The sequence below is a fragment of the Odocoileus virginianus genome, chromosome 17 (genome assembly GCF_023699985.2).
Source record: "Odocoileus virginianus isolate 20LAN1187 ecotype Illinois chromosome 17, Ovbor_1.2, whole genome shotgun sequence".
Lineage (NCBI taxonomy): Eukaryota > Metazoa > Chordata > Mammalia > Artiodactyla > Cervidae > Odocoileus > Odocoileus virginianus.
In genome coordinates this window covers 41395236-41420792 of record NC_069690.1, presented here as the reverse complement: position 1 = coordinate 41420792, position 25557 = coordinate 41395236, and the positions used below count along the sequence as shown (strand labels likewise).

The 25557-nt window shown below is 38.2% G+C and overlaps 1 protein-coding gene across 2 annotated transcripts in view; it reads left to right on the top strand.

The window, feature by feature from the left end:
• The window catches only part of DDX42 (DEAD-box helicase 42), a 35675-nt gene that overhangs the window by 5630 nt on the left and 4488 nt on the right, over window positions 1–25557 (top strand). The window contains exons 2-15 of one of the 2 annotated variants that reach the window (XM_020875207.2): window positions 3698–3934; window positions 6077–6227; window positions 11498–11559; window positions 12861–12897; window positions 13737–13886; window positions 17131–17235; window positions 18719–18838; window positions 19890–20066; window positions 20613–20741; window positions 21631–21730; window positions 22330–22377; window positions 22882–22979; window positions 24121–24397; window positions 25149–25375. In XM_020875207.2, the coding sequence (XP_020730866.1) occupies window positions 3714–3934; window positions 6077–6227; window positions 11498–11559; window positions 12861–12897; window positions 13737–13886; window positions 17131–17235; window positions 18719–18838; window positions 19890–20066; window positions 20613–20741; window positions 21631–21730; window positions 22330–22377; window positions 22882–22979; window positions 24121–24397; window positions 25149–25375 (1902 nt within the window). In that variant the 5' untranslated portion in view covers window positions 3698–3713. Of the gene's footprint in view, window positions 1–3697; window positions 3935–6076; window positions 6228–11497; window positions 11560–12860; window positions 12898–13736; window positions 13887–17130; window positions 17236–18718; window positions 18839–19889; window positions 20067–20612; window positions 20742–21630; window positions 21731–22329; window positions 22378–22881; window positions 22980–24120; window positions 24398–25148; window positions 25376–25557 lie in introns of those variants that run through there. The other variant, XM_070479512.1, reaches the window with a different exon arrangement.

Sequence of the window (25557 nt, the reverse complement as noted above, 5' to 3'; positions counted from 1 at the left end):
TCTCCTGTCCTTAGCCTAGGGGGAAGTGTTATTTACTCCTTGTTAAAGGTTTTGGTCTTTTCTCTTCAGCTCTCGGCAACACCTGTTCCTGTGATTTTTCCTGTCATCCTAAATCTTCAGTTTTTCTATTTGTGTTGGCCTTTCCTTTTTAACATAAATATGGTTAGATGTCTTCCTTAAACAAAAAGCAAAACTCCTCTAGTTAACACCTCACACTCTTTCACATTGGTAAATGGCCTAGAAAGTAATCTGTACTCCTCTTGACCTTATCTTCAGCCTCTCCCCTTACCGATCATCACTTAACTTTTTCCCTACTGCTTCAACAGGGGCTTTTCAGTTCCTCCGCCCCCTCCTCTTTTGTTACTAACATTGGACGTTTCTTTCTGCCTGGAAAGTTTCTCTCCATCTATTCACTGTTCTCTGCTGTCCTCCCTTTCTCTCTGTTCTTTGTCAAGTTTTCACGCGAGCGCCTCTTCCCCGATCCTTCCTAAGCGTAGACCTCCGCTAACATCTCTCTTCTCGCTCTGTGCCCTCTGTCTGTGCTGGCTTATCTACATCAGTAACCTCACACGCGGAAGCTTGTGTGGGACCTGCAACTCCTTCACAGACCTCTCTCTGCAGTCACAGACCTTACTTGCCAGCTATCCTGAGTGCTCCCATAGGTACTGTGAACTGATCTCACTTTCTACCTGCTTCTCCACCCTCTGGGTTTCCATCTCTGTTAGTGGCACCATCATTCACCCAATCCGTAAAAGCCAGAACCCTGCAAAATTATTCTAGACTCTTCCTTTTGCCTTAGCTTCCACGTCTGAGTTGGTCATTCTCCCCAGTTGATTCTTCCTCATAAATACCTCAGTAAAGCATCAGGTCTACACCCCACCCTTCCTCATAGCCACTTCCTTAGTTTCGTAGTACCTTGATGTGGTTTATCTATATTTTTTATAATAACATCCTAACCACTTTCCTTGTGTCCAACTTTTCGTGCCATCTCTCATCTGATCTCTCTAAAACGGTGATCCAAAACATGTCCCCTTTTTTGCTTAAAATTAATGATTCCTTACAACTGGCAGAGTATATTTTTGTATGGTGTATTCTTAGCATAGTATACCAACCCTATATCTGGGCCCTGTTTGTCTTTCTGAACATGTGCCCTGCAACTTTCCCAGATGTCCTAGAGAACTCTAGCTGCACTGAAATATTTCCAGTCCTCTGTGGTAGCATTTACAGTGCCTTTGATCTAAAATTCTCTCTCTGACACTTCTTCCCTGGTCTAATGCCTCTTCGGATTTAAAAAATTCACACCACTGTCACCTCCAGAAAAACTGTCTTGTCCCCCATTCATGGTAGGTTGGGTACTCTTCTCCTGGGCTGTCGATGAATGCACTTTGTATAATACCTCTACACATCATTTCTTTTTGTAAGCTTTCTAAAACTACACTGAAATCCTTGAGAATCAGACTGTATCTTTCACTGATAAATGCCCAGCACCCAATACAATGCCTGAACTTTCACAACAGGCTTTCAATAAGCCATGAGATTGTTCATGTAATTCTTAAAATCTACCAACATTTGTTTTTTCCATCCTTCCTTTACATATGTTTTTCAATGGCTTATTTATTATTAGCCTTTTATTATGCATTATATACACAAGGAAAAAGGATAAAATTCAGAATCCATAATTTAATGGCTTAATTATTATTAGCCTCTTATTATGCATTATATATATACACTAGGAAAAAGGTTAAAATTCAGAATCTGTAATTTTTGTTGCTTAGGAACAGCTCTTGGAAAGCCAGGCTCACAGATTGGTTAAACAGTACTCTCAGATGCTAAAATTTTCTGGCTTGTAAATCTTCTAACTAAATATCATCTCACAAGAATTATGTTGATTCCTCTTAGGGGATTCCAGAAGAAGGCAGGGAAATGGTCTTACTTATGTTTGAGTAAGCTATTACTTATAAAGTGCTTACCCTAACCGTGAATATTTTCTACGAAAGGTCCAAAATGAGTAAAGACAGCCCCTAACTGGAACTAAGGGTAGAGATTGACAAAGCATAAACCAAATTTAATACTAAACAGACTGAACTAAGTACTGTGTACCAGCGGTAAAACAGAACCGGTGAGCAGGGTATAGCACCAGAGAGCAGAGCGTGTTTTCCTGTTCCTAGTCACTTCAGCAGTGCCATTGTAAAAAGCAGTTTTTGGAACTCTTTTCACATTGACTGCAGAGTCTTTTATAAACATATAAGCTTTTCTTATTAATGGTAAACTTTAATACAGAGGAAAAAAGTAAAAATCAAATAATTGGTATTAACATTTTGATAAACAGCCCTCCAGCTGTCTTGGTACAGGTGACACATATTTTTACATTGACTCATACCACCTACCTGTTTTATGCCCTTATCATGTTACTCAGTGTATAATGGACACTTCTCCACAAATGTGAAACTTAAAATGCACATTCCCCTTTGATAAGCTGTTGTGTTTTTAAAAAATTGAGCATAAGGAAATAATTAAGAGTATGGACAAAAATATGTGAAATGTTTAGCAACTAAAAAAAAAAACAACAACAGAAACAGAAGTAGAGAAATGTATTTATTGACATAGACAGTCATGTGTATCATAAGGTGCAGAAATCAGGAAAACAATATGTACAGTATGGTTTCAGTTTTGATCTTAAATCTGTGTGTGTGTGTGTACACACATATACATAGAAAAAATAGCAAAATATATCAACAAAATTGTGTATTTGGGAGAGGAGTGTCAGGTAGTGTTAAATTTTGTTCTTTTTTGCTTTGTGAGTTTTCTGCTATTATGTGAAACTTCAGTAACTTGTGTCATTAAAAAATGGTTTTTTGAAACCAAGGCTAATAAGATAAAAAGTTTATTTTTAAATGAGTTTGATTGATGCTCAGGAAATTTCTTTGTAATCTTTAACAGTAGGCTAACTGAATAAGATATTCAACTGGCAATCAAATCTTTTTGAAGGGTATGATATTAAATACTAAATTCCTGTTCCGATTGAGGTCTCAGTAAAATGAATTATGATGTCTTCCATGTTTCAGAAAATGTGACATTCAGGGGGAGAGAAAGGGGCTCAAGATGGAGGGGTGTGTATATATGTGTAAAATTGTAACTGATTCCAGGAGAGAAAGGGGCTCAAGAGGGAGAGGTGTGTATATGTGTGTAAAATTATAACTGATTCCCGGAGAGAAGGGGGGCTCAGGAGGGAGGGGTGTGTATATGTGTGTAAAATTTTAACTGATTCCCGGAGAGAAAGGGGGCTCAGGAGGGAGGGGTGTGTGTGTGTGTGTGTGTGTGTGCGCGCGCGCATCCATGTGTGTAAAATTATGATTGATTCCTGTTGTACAGCAGAAACCAGCAATTTTGTGTACAATTTTACACAAAATTGTAAAGCAATTTTCCCCCAATTAAAAAATGTGTATCAAAAAAAAAGAAAATGTGACTGTTTTATTAAGGTTAGCATATTGCATATCTGAAGTCCGAAGTTAAAAAATTTTTAATTGAAATATAAATGATTTACAGTGTTGTGCCAAACTTTTTTGTACCAAAATTAAAATTTTAATTGAGAGGCAAATGTTTAAAATTGTAGGTAAAGGTTGGAAGAGACATAAACATCAGTGGGCTGTTCACTTTATATAAAGTTAAATTTGTATGTGTGTCTTGTTCCTAACAGATCAGTCACTGACACCATGAACTGGAATAAAGGTGGCCCCGGCACTAAGAGGGGCTTTGGCTTTGGAGGTTTTGCCATCAGTGCTGGAAAGAAGGAGGAACCGAAGCTCCCACAACAGTCCCATAGTGCCTTTGGGGCAACCAGCTCTTCTTCTGGCTTTGGAAAATCGGCTCCACCACAGCTCCCTTCTTTCTACAAAATTGGTTCTAAACGGGCCAACTTTGATGAAGAAAATGCGTAAGTGGTAATAATATCTGGTAATTTAGCAAGGTTAGGTTTTGAGATATTCATTCCATCAAAAAACCTGAAGCAAAGAAACCATTTGTCTCTCAAATAATAACATGACTTCTTAAGTTGGTTATCTCACTGAATTGCATTGTTCCTAACAGGTTAAATTGTTACGTTCACTCATTCATAAGGATTATAATACTTGTGTGGTCCTTTCTTTTTCCTTGTTCCAAAACGGATTTGGGGCCATTGAAACCTAAATATGACTAAAGTGTTTTATTTAAAATTAAATTATTTAATTTACATGGCTTTTGATGGTCTTTACTGAAGTTTTTTATTTACAGCATAGAAGTTGTTTGGTAAACACAGGCAGTTGTCAGAACTGGTAGAGACATAGTTTGACTCAACACCAAAGTCTTTAAAACTGTTAAACTGTTGTGTTGTAACATCTTATAGTGGTAGGAAAATCTCAGATTTTTGCTCACAGTTCTCAGGAACCATATTTACCAGTTACCTTTTCTAACTTGATTGTCTAATAAGGGGATTGTTGAAAAGCTGAGGTTTGAAAGTTTGAGCTCTAATTCTGTACAGATTTTAAGTTCTTTTTTTTTTTTTTTTCCTTTGGTCAGGTCTAAAGAAATCTTGTACTGCTATTATTTCTAGCCTGGTTGTTACACTATTGAGCTTTTTTTTTTTTTTAACCCTCAAGATCACAGTTTTTAAAGTATTTAGCAGCATTTTTTAAAATTGGTATATTATTTAGCAATTAAGTTCATAAGTAAGTCCAGGATCATCATTCTAGAGAGCAGTTTACCAGCTCAGGGATACATTAAATGAAACTACCATATAAATAAATATGCATTTGTGTGTGTGTGTGTATATAACATGTAATGGTTACAGCTTTTAAATGAAGACTTGAAATGCTTTGAAGTTTAGGCTCTAGTTTTGATCTCTTTAATATTCTATTGTATTACTCTTTCATTTAATTCTGAGGTAAGCTCTAACCAGTGTTTTTGTTTTGTTTTAGTGTATAGCTATATCTGTATTCTTTTCTGGGATATCTGTTAGAGGGAAACATTTTCCAGATGTCGAAGTTGTTTTCTGAATACTTAACATAGTATGGTGAGGAAGTGTGGTTCATGTACAATGTTATATAAGTTTTAAGTGTACAACAGAGTGATTCACAGTTTTTAAAGGTTATAAAATATTGGCTATATTCCTGAGCATTTATTTTCAATTCTAGAAGTTTTTTTTCTTGGTTCTCAGGAAAAAGCCCAGAACTTTTTAAGAAAGTCTTTAGCCTTATGAATTTAATCTCTAAAAGTTTTAAAGGGTCATGAAGAATAAACTAGGCTTTTGATATTTCATACAAAAGTATTTTTTCCATATCATATGCTTTAATATTTGCTGTATCTATTCAACAGTGATATGCTGTTGATAATTTTGTATTGGATCCCTTTAGACAGAACTGGAAATGTAATTTTTTTTTTTTTAATTTTTTTTTTCCATTTATTTTTATTAGTTGGAGGCTAATTACTTTACATCATTACAGTAGTTTTTGTCATACATTGAAATGAATTAGCCATGGATTTACATGTATTCCCCATCCCGGTCCCCCCCTCCCACCTCCCTCTCCACCCGATTCCTCTGGGTCTTCCCAGTGCACCAGGCCCGAGCACTTGTCTCATGTACCCAACCTGGGCTGGTAAGCCAGAAAGATAAAGACCATTACAGTATACTAACACATATATATGGACTTTAGAAAGATGGTAACGATAACCCTATATGCAAAATAGAAAAAGAGACTCAGATGTATAGAACAGACTTATGGACTCTGGGAGAAGGCGAGGGTGGGATGTTTCAAGAGAACAGCATTGAAACATGTATATTATCTAGGGTGAAACAGATCACCAGCCCAGGTTGGAAATGTAATTTTTAACAGACACTACTGAAATGGAGAATCTGCTGTGGTTTTTTTGCAGTATTAGAATTTGGCGTATATCAAGTGATACTTAATAATTAGGTCCTAAGCCAAAGGACCAAAATCTCTAAATGGTAACATATACCATAATAAAAATTTTGTTAAATGAAAGATTCACCCACCCCCAAATTTAAACATTCACTCTATCAATCATGCATCTTAATTTTCAGATATTTTGAAGATGAGGAAGAAGATTCTAGCAACGTTGATTTACCTTACATTCCTGCTGAGAACTCACCTACCCGCCAGCAATTCCATTCCAAGCCAGTAGACTCTGACAGTGATGATGATCCCTTAGAGGCATTCATGGCTGAAGTGGAGGCAAGTATCAACTCTGTTATGTTAACATTTTTAGCCATTAGAAACAGGTCAAATTAACCTAGTGCTTTAGTCCGCAGACAGAATTTGTTATTGGCCCTTTGTTGAGAGAATTTTGCTCTTGTATTCCATAGTTTTTTAAATATACTTCCATGGCCCTGTAAGCATTTTCAGAGATGATTGGTGCCTAGGAATTTGAACTGTAAGCCTTGAACATAGTGGCTCAAGTGTGTGTGTGTGTGTGTGTATGTTTTATTTTAATAATTTTTGGTATAGTCTTAAATGGAATGAATATTATTTTGATCTAGCTTTTATTGAATACATATATATGTAAGATAATTAAACTTAAGGGATTTTCTAAAATTACAGATTCTGTATTCAGTACTTTTAGTGTTTATTTCTTTTTATCCATGTTCGTGACCTTGCTGTAGAAATTGAGACTTGTGACCTCTTCCTCCTTAAAACTCTTCTCACTAGGTTTTTTGTGATTTTGTATTTTGTTCTTTTCTCCCATGTCTCTGACTTTTCTATTTAATTACTTTGTATTATGAAAAATCTCAAACACATAAAGTAGAATAATAAGATGAGTTCCCATGTACCCTTCACCCTGCTTTATCAGGTAACACTTTGGCCACTCTTTTGTTATCTGACACCTCCCACCCCCTTTTACATTATTTAAAGTAAATCTCTGACATATCATTTCATCTATTGGTATTTCTATGTCTTTAACTCTTAAAAAGCAATCATACCATATGATTACACCAAAAAAACACCTTCACCTAGCCCTGTGACTGTGCCTGTCATTCTTGTGCTCCTCCCCCAGTCTCTCACGATGACTCCCCTACAGCTCTCTGCGTTAATGTGCCGTCTGCAGGCTTCACACATTCCTTAGTGAACTCACCCACTTCCAAACTTCACTTCTGTGTGAATAAATTAATATCTTTAGTTCCATAGCCTCTCTTTAGTTTCAGCTTTGCTTTTCTAGAAACATATTGGCCATTTTTACATGGGTGTGTCCCCCTGGTCCCTTTAACTTTTTTTTTTTTGCCCCGATAAACAGCTTATGGAATTTTAGTTTCTTAACCTGGGATTGAGCCCTGGTTCTCCGCAGTGAAAACATAGAGTCCTAACCACAGGACTGCAAGAAAATTCCCACATTGGCTTTAATTTCTTCCTTTAAATAGCCCCTCTTTTTTTTTTCCCCAATTTTATTAAGGTGTAGTTGATTTACAGTGTTGTGTTAATTTCTTCTGTACAGCAAAAAGTGACTCAGTAACTGACTGAAAAATTCCATGTACAGAGGAGTCTGGTGGGCTACAGGCCATGGGGCCATAAAGAGTCAGACGCGACTGAGCATAGCACACAGCACACATACTTGTCAAAGATACTGGCCTATACTTTTATGTTTTGGTAGTGTCTTTGTCTGGTTTTGGTTTCAGGGTGATAGTGGCTTCATAGATAGTGGCTTCACTCCCAACACTTCTTTGGGAGTGTTCCTTCCTCTTCAGTCTTTTGGAAGAGTTTGGGAAAGATCAGTGTAAGTTCTTTGTACATTTGGTAGAATTCCCCAGTGAAGCTACCTGGTCCTGGACTTCTGTTTGTAGGGAGTTTTTTAATTATAGATTCTATTTAATTTCTAGTGTTTGGTCTGTTCAGGTTATGTGTTTCTTCATTCAGTTTTGGTGGGCTGTATGTTCCTAGAAAGTTGTCCATTTCTTCTCGGTTGTTGAGTTTGTTGGCATCTAATTGTTCATAGTATTCTCTTACAGCTTTTTTGTTGTTGTTATCAGTTGTGATTTTTTTTCCTCTTTCATTTCTTATTTGGGTTTTCTCTCTCTCTCATTTTCTTTTTTGCTGTGTGGTATGTGGGATCTTAGTTCCCTGACCAGGGATGGAACCTGTGCTGCCTGTATTGGAAGGCGGGGTCTTAACTACTGGACTGCCGGGGAATTCCCCCCCCCCTTTTTTTTTTGTCTAGTAACTGATCAAGCATGTTCATGACTTGCTTCATTTATTCCTTAGAATAACAAAGGTGAATAGGCAGAAAAACTATATAAAACTTGTTAACTAATAAAAAAACTGAACCCTAAGATAATTCAAATCACTTCTCCGAACCACATTGGTACTGTGTGGCAGAGCTAGGATGCAAATCTAATTTTTCTTGCTTAGTAGTCCTGAGAACTGGCTCTTGTCCAGAACATAGTGCTGCCTTCCTCTCATCATTTGCCAGGTTCTGTCAGTCTTTACAGTATCTCTTGCATCTATTTCTGTTTCCTTTCTGGTCATCTTCCCCTGTACCTTAACTCTTAATTCTCTCCCTTCTTTAGGCTCTCTGCTCTCCTGTTCGTGTAGTATACAGCTACAGAATAATTGGACTGAAGCATGTTTCTTGCCATATTACTCCTCTTGCTCAGAAACTGTCACTTTATTGTTTATGAAGTAAAGTCCTTTTAGATTCCTCAGTTACTTGTTACCTGAAGTCTTCAGCCAGAATTCATCTCTCCTCTAAGGAAATAGGGGAGAAAAAGAATCCATTAAAGATGTGTTTTTGTTTGGTGTAAATGATGCTTTTTAAAAATAGCCAACATTTTTAAGATCCAGATATTAAAAAAAAAAAAAAGATCCAGAGATTTTTATCTAAAAGATCAGTCTCTGGAAAAGTGAAAAATGTGGCAAGACTAGGACTGCATTCTTGTGTGGCAAAAAACAGGCTGTTGCTGACAGAGTAACTGCCTGCTTTGGGCAAGGCAGACTTTTTCTACTTCACCCATCAGTCCCTATTGTCTTCTTGACTCTGAGGCCATTGCTTAGAGCCTTTTACCGTCATATTTGTGTTGTAATTGTCTTATAGTGGAGAAGTAGTTTTCCTGAGCGTGGGTCTGTTGTCAAATATCTGAGAGTAAAACTCAGGGCTATGTGTTAAAAGAAAAATTAGAGCATGCTTCTTTAGAATATTCAGGGCTTCCTCTGGTGACTCCAAGCAGGAGATGTGGGTTTGATTCCTGGGTCAGGCAGATCCGCTGGAGAGGGAAATAGCAACCCACTCCAGTATTCTGGCCTGGGAAGTCCCGTGGACAGAGAAGCCTGGAGGGCTACAGTCCATGGGGTCACAAAAGAGTTGGACACAACTTAGCAGCTAAACAAAAACAACTTACTAAAATGCAAGCAAAGCATGTCTGTGTCAGAAGAATAGAACTTTCCTTATCTTAGCTCACTTCATTCATTGTGAAATTGCTAATCGTTGAGTATTTTGGGTTTCCCACATTTGATTTAGAATAAATTACTTTCCGAAGAATGTGTACCTAAAAAGTAGCAGAGCCAGGATTCAATTCCAAAGCCCATGTAAACTCCAAAGCCCATGTTCTTTTTGCTATATCATTCAGCATCTGAGTTCTTGTGTTGTGTATTTCTGCGTAATGCTTACCAGAACTACTCAGAACATACCTGTGCTTTGCAAGATGGTAGCAATTTTGTAAATGCAATGTGTTAAATGATTCTCTCTAGAAGTAGAGGCAATGGATAAATGTTTTGTTTTGTTTGAGATATCATATACATATTGATTTAGGTTTTTTTTAATCTTCGTGACACATGAATGTTTCCCAAAGGGCTGTGTTTCTTATTATTTTTTCAGATCCCTGGTGATGAATTAGAATAAAAATCAACTCTTGATTTTTGAGGTTTAAATTTAGATTTAATTTTTGGTAGTGCAAGCTAGAATAGCCCTTTTTGAGTAGGAGTATCCAAGAATGGTCCAAATTCTCTTGCTTGGAATTTCAAATAGTTGAAGCTGTTTGGAGGTTAAATCTTTTTGATATAACATCATTCTTCCAGATATTTTTTGCTGTAGTATCCAAAGGTGTTTTGCTGATTTTCAGACAGAGAGATGGATATTATCTGATCTTGGGGAGAGTATTGTTGCCAAGGTATTGCATTAATCCAAATTAAAGAAGTCAGAAAAACTCACATTGCTTTACAACAAGAAACGGTTATGCAGAATGTGTTTTAACCTTGGCAAAAAGTAGTTAATTCTTCTACCCTTGATTTTCCTGTGTATAAAGCAAAGAATTTAGATCAATAATTATCAATTTGCCATTTAAAAATAACCTATGAAAAATGGAAAAACTACATGTATTTAAGTCCACCCCAAAGGGTTCTGATTTAGTAGATTTATTTGTTGTTTTTCCGTCACTAAGTCATGTCTGACTTTGCAACCCCTGGACTATAGCATGCCAGGCTCCCCGTCCTTCACTGTCTCTTGGAGTTTGTTCAAACTCATGTCCATTGTCAGTGGTGCTGTCTGTCCAACCATCTCATCCTCTGTTGCCCCTTTCTCCTGCCCTCAGCTTTTCCCAGCATCAGGGTCTTTTCCAGTGAGTCGGCTTTTCCCATCCGGTGGCCAAAGTATTGGAGGTTCAGCGTCAGTCCTTCCAATGATTATTCAGGGTTGATTTCCAGCAGGATTGATTGGTGGTCTTGCAGTCCAAGGGACTCTTGAGAGTCTTCCCCAGCACCAGAGTTCAGAACACCAGCTCTTGGGTGCTCAGCCTTCTTCATGGTCCAGCTCTCACATCTGTACGTGACTATGGGAAAAGCCATAGGCTTGACTATATGGACCTTTGTTGGCAAGATGATGTCTCTGCTTTTTAATATGATCATAGTTTTCCTTCCAGGGAGCAAGCGTCTTTTAATTTCATGGCTGCAGTTTATTTAGTGCAAGGTTTTTCAACCTAAGGGCATTTAGGGCTGGATAATTCTTTGGTGGGCTGTCCTGTGCATTGTAGGATGTTTAGAGGCATCTATGACCTTCACCACTGGATGTTAGTAACAGCTCCCTCCACCCCAAGTGGTGCCAACCAAAAAATGTCTCCTGATATTGCCAGATGTCCACAGGGGATAGAATCACCCAAGGCTCAGAACCACCTTTCTAGAGCCAGATACAGAGATCTGCATTTTTTACTAGCCCCGTTGGTAATTATATCATTAACTCTTTTAAAAAAAAGTGATCAATCAAGCATTTTTGCTAGTTTTTCCACACATAGTATATTTGCAGATAAAAACTATGGAATCTGCATATATAGTCAAGTTTTTAGAACATGAGTATTTCTCTCTAAAAAAATAATTGTCAAAAAACAATTTGATTGCATCAAAGTGCAGTTGTCAAATGCATAGCTAAAACTGTGATGGTGCTTGTTTGAATCTAAAAATTCTTTATAAAGAAATTTTCCTTTCAGTGTTTTTAGTTGGTGATTCCATACTGCCTTTTGTTTCATTAGGATCAGGCGGCTAGAGACATGAAGAGGCTTGAAGAAAAGGACAAGGAAAGAAAAAACGTAAAGTAAGTTGTTTTCTTCTCCTTCAGAAAGGTTACATGAAAATTGCCACATTATTGCAAAGCCTGTTCCCCCAGAGTTTATAAAGTAAAATGCAACTACACAGATGTCCTAACTTAAAGTTATTACTTTAAATAATATTCCTGTAGGTAATAGAGATGACTGCATTTGCAGTAATTGAAAAGCATTCTTTTTGGTATTCAACTGTAAATAGTTTTTAGTAAACCACAAGAGTAAATTACACAGGGAAGCAAGAGAGCATCATTAGTAGTTTGGGTTCATTTTTCTGAGTTTTATCCCCATAACTAATATAAAATAGGTTTATGCGTATGCGATTGATTTTTAAGATGTAACAATAATTATTCATAAAACCTGATTTGAGGGTGACATGCTTTAGCAACTAGTCAGAGCTTGAAATACTTTGTTTTCTAGGAAAGAGAATTCTCCTCTTTCACTTGCTGAATCTACTTTTCTTACGGCTTTTGCTACCAAGCCCAGGAAGGCGGGTTGGACTTTTCCCTCTGCTTGGCAGTCAGTGCTCAGCCCCTCCCTGAGGTGCCTGTGCCAGGGGGAGGGTCTGCCCTCTCTTGGGGGCTTATCGTGTGTCGTGTCCCCTTCCAGCTGCCCTCCACTGGTGGTGTTGCTTGCCTTAGGAGTAGCAAGTGCTCTAGGGTAGGCAGAAAGTCTGATTAAAAAACAGTGGTTGTGGGAATTCAGCAACTATACTTTTCATAGTTTCTGAGAGCAATGCAAGTGGTGAAGGTCCACTTCTCCACATGAACTGTTTTAGTTCCAGATTTTTAAAAAGAGTTGATGTAGTTTTTCTCTCTGTCCCTGAGGATTTTGGCTGAATTCAGTTACTCAGAGCTAAAAACTCTGGGGCACAGTAAGACAGTTGTGACCATCTTTAGTGTATACAAAATACAGGTGTTCTTCTTGTTTCTGTTTTTTAATACAAAGTCCTTTTCACAACTGCATTGTGTTTGTTGTGTGGGATATACAAGGCTAGGACCCGTGGGTATCTCTCTTTGCAAGTTTTTACTCCCTATATTCTTGTTAGTATTGATATATTTGATGTTTCTGGGGGTACCACATCGTCCCATTCAAAAGAAATGCAAACTGCAGCTTATGGTGTGAAATCAGACATACATGGTGGATGGATGGCTTCCAGCGTGCTTACTGCTGCTTTGTTATTGTTAGTGTTGAGAGTTCCTGTCCTGTATGGAATTCAACACTATGCTATAAGTATGGAGCTGGGTATGTGGAACATTTGCAGGGAAGTTTGTTTCTCCGCTTGTTTTTCCAGGGGTATTCGAGATGACATTGAAGAGGAAGATGACCAAGTGAGTTCCTATGCAGTATTTCTATCTTTTACTTTCACCCCACAAAGTCTGTCCTGGGGACAAGCTAGAACTTGTCTTCACTGAAATGGCCATTCCTGATGTTCAGCAGGGAATGTCATTTGATTTGCTCCTTTTCTACCTGTGTGACCAGTTGGTAATATAAAGATTCATGTGGCTTTCCCCTGTGTTGAAGATGGAAATTTTGGTCAAGTACGATATCAAAAACAAAGATGAGCTTTACTCAGCGTGATTTTTTTTTAATCCAAAATTAATGTTTATTCTGATAAATCAAGAAGTAGAATAGTGTGGGATCTACAGACAACCTCTAGTAACACCTAACTTTGACCTGTTTCTAAGGGTTCTGTTTGTGATTCTGTGTTTCAAGATGAAACATTCGTTAAATGACAGTCCGTTAGTGTCTTTTTCCCCATTCAGTTGTGGGATGGAGAGAAGGGACCCAGAGTGAGCCCTTGCTAGGCTGGTGACCCTTCTCATCAGTGTCAGCTTCCAGACTTGGACTGGTAAAGCCACAGCGTGTGTTCCACAGCTCTCAGCAGGGTAGGTAGGCGACACCCCACCCCAGGAAGGCTGTGGAACTGACAGTTTTATAAGTCTTCTGTTAAGCAAGCTAAATCACTTTATGATAGTAACTGTCTCATTTCCTCTGGTTGTCCCTCTGAATGCTGCTATTGTTAAAGGAATCATTGCTAGTAAGAGTCTTGTCTTACTGGGTAGGTATGTAAATTGTGCAGTCATCTGGTATGCTGTGCGCACTAATTACAGAAGCAAAAATGTTCCGTTATACTTGGGTATGATTATGATCTTGTGCTTTCCTGCAGGAAGCTTATTTTCGGTACATGGCAGAGAATCCAACTGCTGGTGTGGTTCAAGAGGAGGAGGAAGATAATTTGGAATATGATAGTGATGGGAATCCAATTGCACCTTCCAAAAAAATCATCGATCCTCTTCCTCCCATTGATCATTCAGAGGTACAGTATTTCTTGCTGAATTTGACTCTTCTTTGAAGCCGATGTGGTTTTCTTCAGCTTTAATATTTAGGTTTTCCCAGTATCAGAATACTGCTCTGATTCGTATGTTTTATTATGTCATGGGAATATTTCTTTGGGATTTTGTCATATTTGCCAAGTGGTTAAATCAGAAGGTGACTGACTGGTTGAGACTTTGTAGCCTGTACTATTCAAGGTACAGCTGAGTCTCTTGCTCACATTCAGTTTTAGGTGAAGGATTTTTTTCAAGCAATTGTGCTTGTTTTCCATACCATCACTTACCATCTTCCTTTCACTGTGCGTCCCTGGGCCTGCATTTGCTTTTTAATTGCTATAAATCTTTACTATTTCTCCCAGATCTGGGGCAGTTGAAAGGCTGTTCTTACATCAGGAAAAGGAAATGAGGATATCAGTGTACTCACTTGGGGGAAAAAAATCAGTATTTCATCCAGGTTAAATATCAGACTGGAGCTTGCATACCCTAGTGATTCTAGATCTAGAGCAGTGGTTTTCAAAGTGTGGTCCAAGGACACCTAGAAGGATCGTTTCATGGAGTCTACAAAGTCAAAAGAATTTTCATGGTAATGCTAAGATTATTTGTCCTCTTCATTGCGTCAGCATTTGCAGTGATGACTAAAAGCAATGCTGACACATTAGCCTGAAACGGGACAGTGGTTATCGTTGTTCCAGTAGTCACTGCATTCTTCCCTATGTGACTGTTATAGTACCAAAAGTAAAAGCCAGCTTCACTTAAGAATATCCTTGATGAAACAATAACGATTATTTCTTTCATCTTGACTCTTACATTACTCTTATAATCCATGTAACAAAATGGGAAAAGGCAGGTAAACATTTGTATTGCATGCCAAGATATGACAGTTGTCTCACAGAAAGACACTTACGTGTTCAAGTTGTGAACTGAGCTAGCTGCTTTTTTTCATAGAATACCATTTTCACTTGAGAAAGTGAATGATACATCAGGGAAAACAGGAGTGTCTTGTCAGTGATAGAAACTCAAGAAACTCAAGTTTTCAGGCAGAAATTAGGATTTGGGAAACTGAATTCGTCACAGTGAGCTTGACAGCTTCCTCCCGTCCAAGTACTGACCAGGCCCAACCCTGCTGAGCTTCCGAGATCAGACGAAATTGGGTGCTTTCAGGGTGGTGGCTATAGGTGACAGCTTTCTATCTGTTGATAATCAGCCATGAAATGTGTATTTTTTTAGTTACACAGTGAAATGTTTTGGATGATCTTCAAGCCATCTCAGTGAACCAGTATTTTCAGAGAGCCAGTGCATGATGTTACAGAATCGTGCATGAGTAAAGGGCCCATTCAAAGTGCAGGATAGACCCATGAATTATAGTGTGACAAAATGTGAAAGTTCCGTCTATATGGTTTTGGGTTACACAATGAAAATAACCTTTAAGAAATGTGCACCTGTCAAGGTTGAATGTAGTGTCAAAAGAGTAAAAGTCCACAAGCATCTGAAAAGGTTATTAATAAATATTCTCTTCCCTTTTCCAACTACGTATCTTTGGGAGGCCAGGTTTTCTTCCTTGGCTTTAATCAGAACAACACATTGCAGCAATTTGAATGCAATAGGAAATATAAGATTTGGAAAAATGTGAAGCAGCATTATAAAATAAAGTTATCTTTGAAAAGTAAAGTCGCTCAGTCGTGTCCAACTCTGTGACCCCATGGACTGTAGCCTATCAGGCTCCTCCATCCTTGGGATTTTCCAGGCAAGAATACTGGAGTGGGTTGCCATTTCCTTCTCCAGGAGGTCTTCCCAACCCAGGGATTGAACCTGGGTCTCCCGCATTGTAGGCAGACGCTTTACTGTCTGAGCCAACAGGGAAGTCAGAGTTCGTCTTTATTAAAGCGTATATGTTTAAGTGTCATGGGGTTTGAGCATGAATTATAAATTTAAAATTTTTCTTATTTTTAATACAGTAAATAACACTAGATATAACCATTTTAAAAATGAAATCTCATTGTATTTTTGTTAAGTGTAAAGGGTACCTGAGACCAAAAAGTTTGAGAGCTACTGGTCTAGACTAGAGTGTGGGTTATATTCAGTTTTTTTAAATTTCCTTTTGTGCAGCTGTTAGCACTTAAGGAATTGGCATTTTACATGTGGCAAATGAAGCTACATAAATGAAACCTATCTAGGAGGCTGCACCTGTGGTAAAGAGTGAAATATAATAAGGGAAAAAACAGAAGTATTTGAAATAGTTGTCTAATAAAATATTTGAGATACTTGACAGAGGACTCAAGCTTCATCCTGCCTGGAGTGTATCCCATAGTTGTCCTAATGTAATGAGAAGTCTGCCAGGAGAGACCAGAAATGAAGAAAGAATACCCTTTCTTCACAGTCCTTTTGTTTTTTCCTCTTGTTTGGAAACCAAAAAAAAAAGTGTGTGTGTAAAAAAACTTAGATATTTGTAGATTTTTGTGAATAAAGACAAAAACTGTTATCCTCATGGAGCTTCTGTTTTGATAAGAGAACTGAAGAAAAGGGCTTGGTGCAGCATTGTGGGGAGCATAATAAAAGGTCCTGTTAATAACGCTAAAGGAGAACTTGGTTCTTTCTCTTTGTTGATAGTACCATAGAATGATAATTAATTTTAAGCTGTATCTAGAATTATGAAATTTTTGACCACCTATCAAAGGCTTAAGTTCTCCTTAAAAAATAAATAGATTTATTGTAGACATAACATGTCAGAAAGAGAATCATTTAGCCAGATTCGTATGTGGTAATATGCTAGTGCTTTGTATTCTTAGTACAGTAAGCTATGAGAGGAGTAGCAGAAATGACTTCTTCCCTCTTTGGAATTGGAAATGCTTGACAGTACATTTTTTTTAAAGTTAACATAAACATTTCCATGTTTTTAAAAAGAATGGAACTCCTTAGAAATATTATCAGAGGCCTAGATCTAGGTGAACAGCTTACCGCAAAGCATATTTAAATATTACAGGGTAGAATATCTGAGTCCTTTGGCATTAGAGATTCCTTGGTCTGCACCAAGGCTGTTCAAACAGGAATGGGAAAAAGTTCTGGTTGTACTTTCAGGATTTGTGTCATGAATAAGTGAATTCCTTTTTTCTTTCTAGCTGGTTATGGCTTTACTTGTATAGTATTTGTGAAAGGTGATTTTGCGTTAAAATCAAACTTACAGGATTGAATCTTGAATTCTAGACTAACTTTGAATAATTGGACCTGCAGATTGACTATCCACCATTTGAGAAAAATTTTTACAATGAACATGAAGAGATAACCAACCTCACTCCACAGCAGCTAATAGATCTCCGGCATAAGCTCAACCTTCGGGTAAGTCAGCTATTAAGGCAGAGATTCATATTAATGCTGATTAGTCCAGGATTAGTAGTATTGTTTATCCATACTGAAATAATCTTGAATTTCTTCTCCAACAGTTCCTGAACTGTCTTTGATAGACTAATAATTAGACCCCTTGGACTCTTGTGTCTTGATTTTATTGTTTTAGTTTTATAGCTATTTTAGGATAGGGTTTTTTTTTTTATTTGATACATACACATGAGTGCTATATATGTATATGTTCCGTCAACTTTGTGTAGTTTTTTTAGCAGTGTGTTGTGTTGGAACAATAGGTCATATGACCTTAAAACTAATCAGTAAGTGTTTCTGATTGCCATGAGAGCAGTGTGCTAATTAGGAACTGTGTTGGGTGGGCTAAAGGCAAGTGGTCCCCATCTTTAGGAAGAGGAGACAAGATTAACTGATGTGAACAATATGGGAAGTCTTAAATATTTCAGGATTAAGATGCACTTGCTTTTCACATTATATACAGCACGGTTTTTTAATCAGATGAAGAAATTAACAACTTCACGAAATATGCATGCACTAATATCAGAATAATAGTTTTAAACTGTCCACTAAAAAGCTTTGGTTGTACACCAGCCACATTTGTTTAAGGTGCTGCTGGACGTTTAGCGAAACACACGGGTAGTAAAATGATGTCTGCTCTGGTGTGGACAGCTTTCTGGCCATGCCAATTGCTACGTGATGTTTGAACTTGTTTCGTGAGGGGTCGGTGGTTGAGTGGTGTGTGTGTGTGTGTGTGTGTGTGTGTGTGTGTGTGTGTACATACTTGTCTGTTTCCTAAGAAGTACCCCTTTAAAAAAACCTTTTACTGATTGGAAATATCAGCATCACCCCAGAAGCCTTGAAAGCTTAGCACTGTTGGAGTCAGCATGCAGGAGGAGGCCCATTCCTCACCTGGGTCAGTTCAGACAGTCGGACGTTTGGCAGTGTCTGCATCAGCACTAAGCAGGACGCTGGCTCTTCAGGCATGACTGAGATTGGAGACAGTAGATAATAGCTTTATAACCAGTGGGTTATGGGTGTGTCTGAATTTGGAGCTCATTTGCACTCTATTTCAAGAGTAAATTTTATTTTTTCTACCACTTGGTTAATAGTTATATACATGGAAAAAAATATATTGACTTTTTCCATTTTTTTGAACATGACTTTTTAAAATTTTTTAATGAGAAAATTAATTGTGATTGAAGAGATTTCAAGGCCCGTAATCATTTAAAATAATGTGACCATTATTTCAGAAATATTTATTTTGGAGTTTTTTCATTGTGAGATTTAGGTCCATTATTATTTGAATTTTACCTTTTCACACATTGTAAGCTATTAGGTATAGACTTAGGTTTTCACTCTTCATATTCCAACTAAACACTGGAGAGCTACAGGTAAATATTGTTGACCTTCTAGTGCTATTTATTTTGAAGTACAAGTCATTCTTGCAAGTCATCTTTATCTCTAGGTTTCTGGTGCTGCACCTCCTAGACCAGGAAGTAGTTTTGCTCATTTCGGGTTTGATGAACAACTTATGCACCAGATTCGGAAATCTGAGTACACACAGCCCACTCCAATACAGTGCCAGGTAAGTAAATATAGGTCGCAAAGAGTTGGACATAACTGAAGTAAATACAATGAAAGAAAAATGAAGTAGAATGACATTGTGATCTTTTTTTTTTAAACTGACAAAACAATAAAACACTTTAATACAGAACTGTATTGACATGGATAGAACTTTTGAAGCCTTTAAAAATTTAAAAAAAAAAAAGAGCAGAAGTGAATATTTTACCAGTCTTAAGGTATTGACTGCTATCACCTTCTGAGATGGACCACATTCTCTCCGTGGAATGTGAATCTCTCTAAATAAACTGCTTTCACTTCACCATGGCTCACTTTTGAATTCTTCTTTGTGCAAAAGCCAAGGGCCCTCACTTGGTGACCCGTCTTAGGAGCTCAGCTGAGACCTAGGACATGAGATGGTCTTCTCCCCTTCATCACTTTTCTTTGATTATAAAAATGCAGCCCACTCTGTTGGGGCAGAGCCCTGTTATCTGACCACTGCCTCTTGCGCTAGTGTGCTGTGTTAATAAATCTACTTCTTACCTATTTTTGAAAGTGACTAAAGAACTAAGTGTCCTTTTGTTTCTGATGAATGTCTTGAAAACATGATCTGAAGAAAACTGTTCATTAAGCCTAAACTAAACAAAGGTTTGTGTGTGGAGAAATTTAGCACTGTCAATTAAGAGGATTCCTTTGTCCATGGCCTGAAACTTCTCATTTATAACTGAAAGTGATAGCTTCTGTTTCCCATTTATAAATGGATTTTATTCTTCTCCACACAGTTCAGTATGTGGATAAGACATTCTATACCTTCATGGTGAGGGGGGACAGATTTTTTTTAAATTTTTTCAATGATAATGTTTCCTACAAATAAAGTTTATGGGAATCTAGATGTTTCATTCTTTTTTCCGCCAGGTATTTCTTGTTATTACATAACCAATGTGCATAGCCTAGGACATTTTTGTCCCATTGAAAATAAATGTCATTGTTAGTCATCTGTCCCTTCTTAGAGTTGCCTTCAGTTCATCTTTAAAATTGAAAGTTGAGAGTGGATATTACTTCTCTTTTTCCTCTAGGGTGTACCTGTGGCATTAAGTGGTAGAGACATGATTGGTATTGCCAAAACAGGCAGTGGGAAAACTGCAGCCTTTATCTGGCCCATGTTGATTCATATAATGGACCAGAAAGAACTGGAACCAGGTGATGGACCAATTGCAGTGATTGTGTGTCCCACTAGGGAGCTCTGCCAGCAGGTATGTGCTTTATGTAGAGTGCCCCCTTCCATATATCAACTAATGAGGACTAATCAACTGGGTAGAATCACCAGGAAACTTTTTTTTTAATAATTGTGTGAAATACACAAAATTTGTTATTTTAACCATTTCTAAGTGTACAGTTCAGTGACATTAAGTAGATTCACATTGTTGTACTCTCAGGAAACTTCTGGAAAATATTGCATGTTATGTATTTTCTATATAACCAATTGATTTGGGAATTGTATTGTAAGCTCCCAGTGTTTTCCTCCTAGGTTACTTCATTTTGTTCGGTGAAAGGCAATAACAGGGTCAGGAAGAGAAGTGAAAAAGAATAATCACAACAAGATTTTAGATAGCCTGTTAAGATGTGATAATGGTACCCTGTTCATTTTCTTTATGAAATAAAATTATGTTTGTATTTTCTAGCTTTTGATTTTCTATTGACATCACATTTTGTGTGTTTTTCATAACTCCTTTTTGGACTGTGGCAGAGGTTAGTGTCACAGAGGTATTTGTTCATTTGTCATTATGTTACCTTTGTAGATCCATGCAGAATGTAAGCGGTTTGGGAAAGCATACAATCTTCGATCAGTGGCTGTGTATGGAGGAGGGAGCATGTGGGAACAGGCCAAGGCCCTTCAGGAAGGGGCAGAGATTGTTGTTTGTACACCAGTAAGTATGTCTTGGGTTTAAATAGCTTATCAGCCTTTCTTGGTATGGAAAAAATGTCAGTTGTTGGAGGGCATTTCCCCTGAAATGTGGTGGAGCAGGGTTGAGAATACTCTGAGGCAGTGATAGCTTGTGGCTTTGGTTTAATTTTGGTTGCTAGACTAAAATAGCAGTCTAGTAAGATTCTTTATATGCTACAAATTTCTGTCTGCATCAGTTTTTCTTAACACTGTCATGGAAAATGGGTCCATGCTTATGAAGAGCCTAAGTTCAGAGTATGGTCAAAACTGCCTCGAAGATTGTAGTTTAAACATTAAGACCCATCAGTAAGGCTTTAACTTTGGTCATTTCAGAAAGCCTCACAAAAAATAGTTCTCACCATCTTTCTACAGTTTAAAATCACAATTAATGTAAAGGAGGAACCCAGTGAGTTTTCAGATTTTCTGTTCTTTTGAGTGCTGTAGTGCATAAAATCCAAGGCTTTTAGACTAGTGTATATTGCAGTCTGAAACTGGAGTATTGTCATTTTTGCCAGGAGCAGAACTCTAGAAAATTCTTGTAAATACATTTAATTAAACAGCCCTCAACATTGGCAGGTTTCCCTGTGGGATCCACCAACCAAGGATTGAAAATATTCAGGGGGAAAAAAGTCAAGAAAGCAAACTTGAATTTTCAGTATGTTGGCAACTGTTTATGTAACATTTATATTGTGTGTTATAAGTAATATAGAGATGGTTTAAAATGTACAGGAGGGTGTGCATAGGTTCTGTGTACAAATACTGCTTGATTTTGTTTAAGGGACTTGAGCTTCCTCATGGGGGATGAACCTGGAACCAGTGTCCAGCAGATACTGGGATGGCTTGACTTACTGTTCATTTTCTGGCTCTCATAGGGTCGATTGATTGATCACGTGAAGAAGAAAGCTACCAACCTTCAGAGAGTCTCCTACCTTGTGTTTGATGAAGCAGATCGAATGTTTGACATGGGATTTGGTATGCTTTGAATATCATTCTTCTGTCTGTCTCAGTGACACTAGTTTTTTCCATGTCTTTCAAGACTTAATTTTTTCTCTGTGTGAGAAGCTAAAAATATTCCTGGGTAGGGTTGGACCCGTAGAGATAGAGCTAAGACTTTAGCTATTTTTAGGAGTTCTTTCAGGAAAAGTATGTTAGGCTTAACTGGGTTGAGGACGTTTGAAAGTGCCTGTGAATATAGGGAGAATATTCTAGGCTTTTTTTTTATTCATCTGCCTTTGATTGTGGAGGTGAAGGTCTGTGTTATTTGGGAGGTAGGTGTCATATCATATCCTTCAAGGCCTTTGTGTTCCTGTCCTCCTTGACTCAACCAGTTGTGTGAAAATTCTGAATAACTGTCTTTGTTGATTGGAACACCACTGAGCCTAACCGAGCTAGGTGTTGGGCTAAGTGTTTCTGAGTTTCACGCTGAGTGACAGGTCTGGGAGTTCCAGAACTTCCTTAATTCTTATAATGTCTTTATAGAAAGATTTTTGCTATTAATAAAATGATTTTCCAAGTATCCCAAACTGTCATGCAGAGTTATACTACTGATTTTATTCTTCTATTTCTTCCAGAGTACCAGGTGCGGTCCATAGCAAGTCATGTCCGTCCTGACAGACAGAGTACGTATGAAGCAGTTTCCTTAAGCTACATTTGTACTCAGAATAAACACCTATTTATTTTATAGCTCACAGTTATGGTAGTAAAAATAATCATGTTTGTAATGGTGAGGAACCATAAAGGGGAAGATAATGACAGTTTATCTGAGCTAGACAGGACCTTAGCGATCACCAGATAGAACTCACTCATTTTTACAATGATAGTACCAAGACTGAGAATTAAATGACGTGTCACAGTTCATAACGTTTTATCACTGGCTAGAGGCAATACACAGTGCAGATCTGCTGACTTGAAGTCAAGAGCCTTTTTCTGAACCATACTGAGAGCAACATCTGCCTTAAATGAAAATGAGTAAAATGATGGTACTTTTTTTTCCTTAGTGAATTAATTTTTAAACTTCAGCGGGCTTTCGTTTTTTAAAAACTGAGCAGTGAATGTCGGTAGGAAGCTTAGTGGGTATTCAAAACAGAAGTGATACTGTTTCTTTAACATAGTTTACCTTTTAGCTCTCTTATTCAGTGCAACTTTTCGGAAAAAGATTGAAAAGCTAGCCAGAGACATCCTGATTGATCCCATTCGCGTGGTACAGGGAGATATTGGCGAGGTAAGCCTGAGCAGGGCAGGTGGAGTCTCGGTGGGCTGTTTTTCACACTGGTGACATGGATTTCATTTCTCACTATTGAGAGAAATAACATTACCGCACTTACAGATGAGGCAACATGTTTCAAATCTGCTTTAAAAGCACAAGGGTTGGGGCAATAGGTGAAATATGTTTGGCAAAATGTTGAAGTCTGGTGATGGTTACATGGGAGTTGATCATTTTATTCATTTTGAATGTTAAAATTTTTTCCACAATAAAATGTTTCTTTTAAAAAAATTTATTTTTGGGAAAAAAAGAGCAAGTCTTGTCTGAAAGATGCTGGTCGGTTTGCCTGGAAGTAACATCTTCAGTCATTGTGTGAGGTGGCCCGCACAGTGTGGAGTGGAGAGATTTGAAAGGCCTGTTGAATTAAGTTTTTGTTTTCCTCGCCTGTACATATGCCCTATGTGGAAAATTTACCTGAATTGTGATTAGGAAATCACAATTTCCTTGTGATTAAGGCAGCCTTGAGAATTCCTTAATATGCTTAGTATGCCAGTAAAGTTCTGTGCAGTTAGTTTTTAAACATTGTCCACCTTTGATTGCTGAGTGCCTTCTATGTGTGGGTATGAATTGTACTAGGAGCTCTTACTCTACTGGGAATAATCTGGATAGGCATGTAGAAAAGTATTGCAGAGCATTGGGGCTTAGAGATTATTTAGGTATATGTGCACATGTCAGCGGAGGGCTTCCTAGGCTGCACAGTGGCAAAGAAACGCGCTTGCCAATGCAGGAGATGCAGGAGACGCGGGTTCAGTCTGCGGTTGGGAAGATCCCTTGGAGAAGGAAATGATAACCCGCTGCAGTATTCTTGCCTGGGAAATCCTGAGGACAGAGGAGCCTGGTGGACTACAGTCTATGGCGTCGCAAAGAGTCAGACACAGCTGAGCATGCATGCATACACACACATCAGGAGAGGTGGAGAGCACTGTGATTTGAGAAAGGAAGTAAAATTTGAGTTGCACTTGACTTGCTGAAGGAAAGCCCAAGGATACGGGGGATCATTCATGGTTCTTCTAGACGCAGGTGGAAAGTGTGGTGTCAGGTTCTTACTCAGGTGCCCTGTGGCACAGATACTGCCGTCATCTTTTTCATTTCTTTTCAGGCAAATGAAGATGTGACTCAGATTGTGGAGATTCTCCATTCTGGACCTAGTAAATGGAACTGGCTCACCCGGCGTCTAGTGGAGTTTACCTCTTCAGGGAGTGTCCTCCTGTTTGTTACTAAGAAAGCCAACGCTGAAGAGCTGGCCAGCAACCTTAAGCAGGAGGGTCATAATCTTGGCCTGCTCCATGGCGACATGGATCAGAGCGAAAGAAACAAGGTTATTTCAGACTTTAAGAAAAAGGACATCCCCGTCCTAGTGGCCACAGACGTTGCAGGTAGGGTATGCATTTCCCCAGTAACCCTTGGTTCCTATGTTGTATGGGTTGCTCCATCTGGCTGTGTAGACCTGTAATATCTGAAGAGGCCAGTTGAAGGCACTCTGCTGGCCTGGCTGTCCATGCCCCATGAGGCAGCAGTTCAGAGCATGGTGATCACAGTCTGGAGCTCTGAGTACCACTTCCCACTTAATATTCCTCTCTGAAAAAAAAAATTCCTGCAATTGGAAGACATTGAGGATGAAACTGTTAACACAGTTACATCATAGGCTGTGTCCCTGAATATAGTAGATATCTTAGTTTGATTATGTAGTTTGACATATTTCACTCAAGATCAGAAAAAAATTTTGAAGTGTGATTTTTGAGTTTGTTCTGATGAGTTTTAATAGCTACACTTAAAAGCTTGGTATTTTCTCCCAGAAAGGTGATCACTTCTCAGCCTCAAGACACATGTGATGTTGGTTGTGAATTTTTTTTTTTTCCAACATATTTCTGGTCAAGAGAGAGGCCATGGCAGGTTACTGGTAGTAGAAGATAGATGTCTGTACACACTAAGTTTACCTAGCGTTGTAGAATCTATAATAGTAGCGTTCCTTTTAGAAGGGTGGCTCACATACTTATATCTCAGCGCATCAAACCATGTGCTTTGCTTAGATAAGAGGAGTATAGCTTCTTAGGAGGTAAGCATTTTGGGTGACTTTGGTGTTTTGACTTCTGATAAAGAATAAAAGAATTTGTTTTTTTATTTCAGCCCGTGGTCTGGACATTCCTTCAATTAAGACTGTCATTAACTATGATGTGGCACGAGATATTGACACCCATACTCATAGGATTGGCCGCACAGGTCGAGCCGGTGAGAAGGGCGTGGCCTATACCTTGCTGACACCCAAGGACAGCAATTTTGCTGGTGACCTTGTTCGGAACTTGGAAGGAGCCAATCAGCATGTTTCCAAGGAGCTCCTAGATTTGGCCATGCAGGTGAGTGACTGGACACACTTCAGTGAAAAAACTTCAGTATAAGGCAGGTAACATAGAAACATGACAATAAAGTTGGGTAGGCAGCACTTACAAAGTATAGGTTGGTATTGTAGGACATTAAAACTCATCTGATTTGCCTTCTCATTCTCTCAGCAACATACATGTTGAAAAGCTATTCCTTT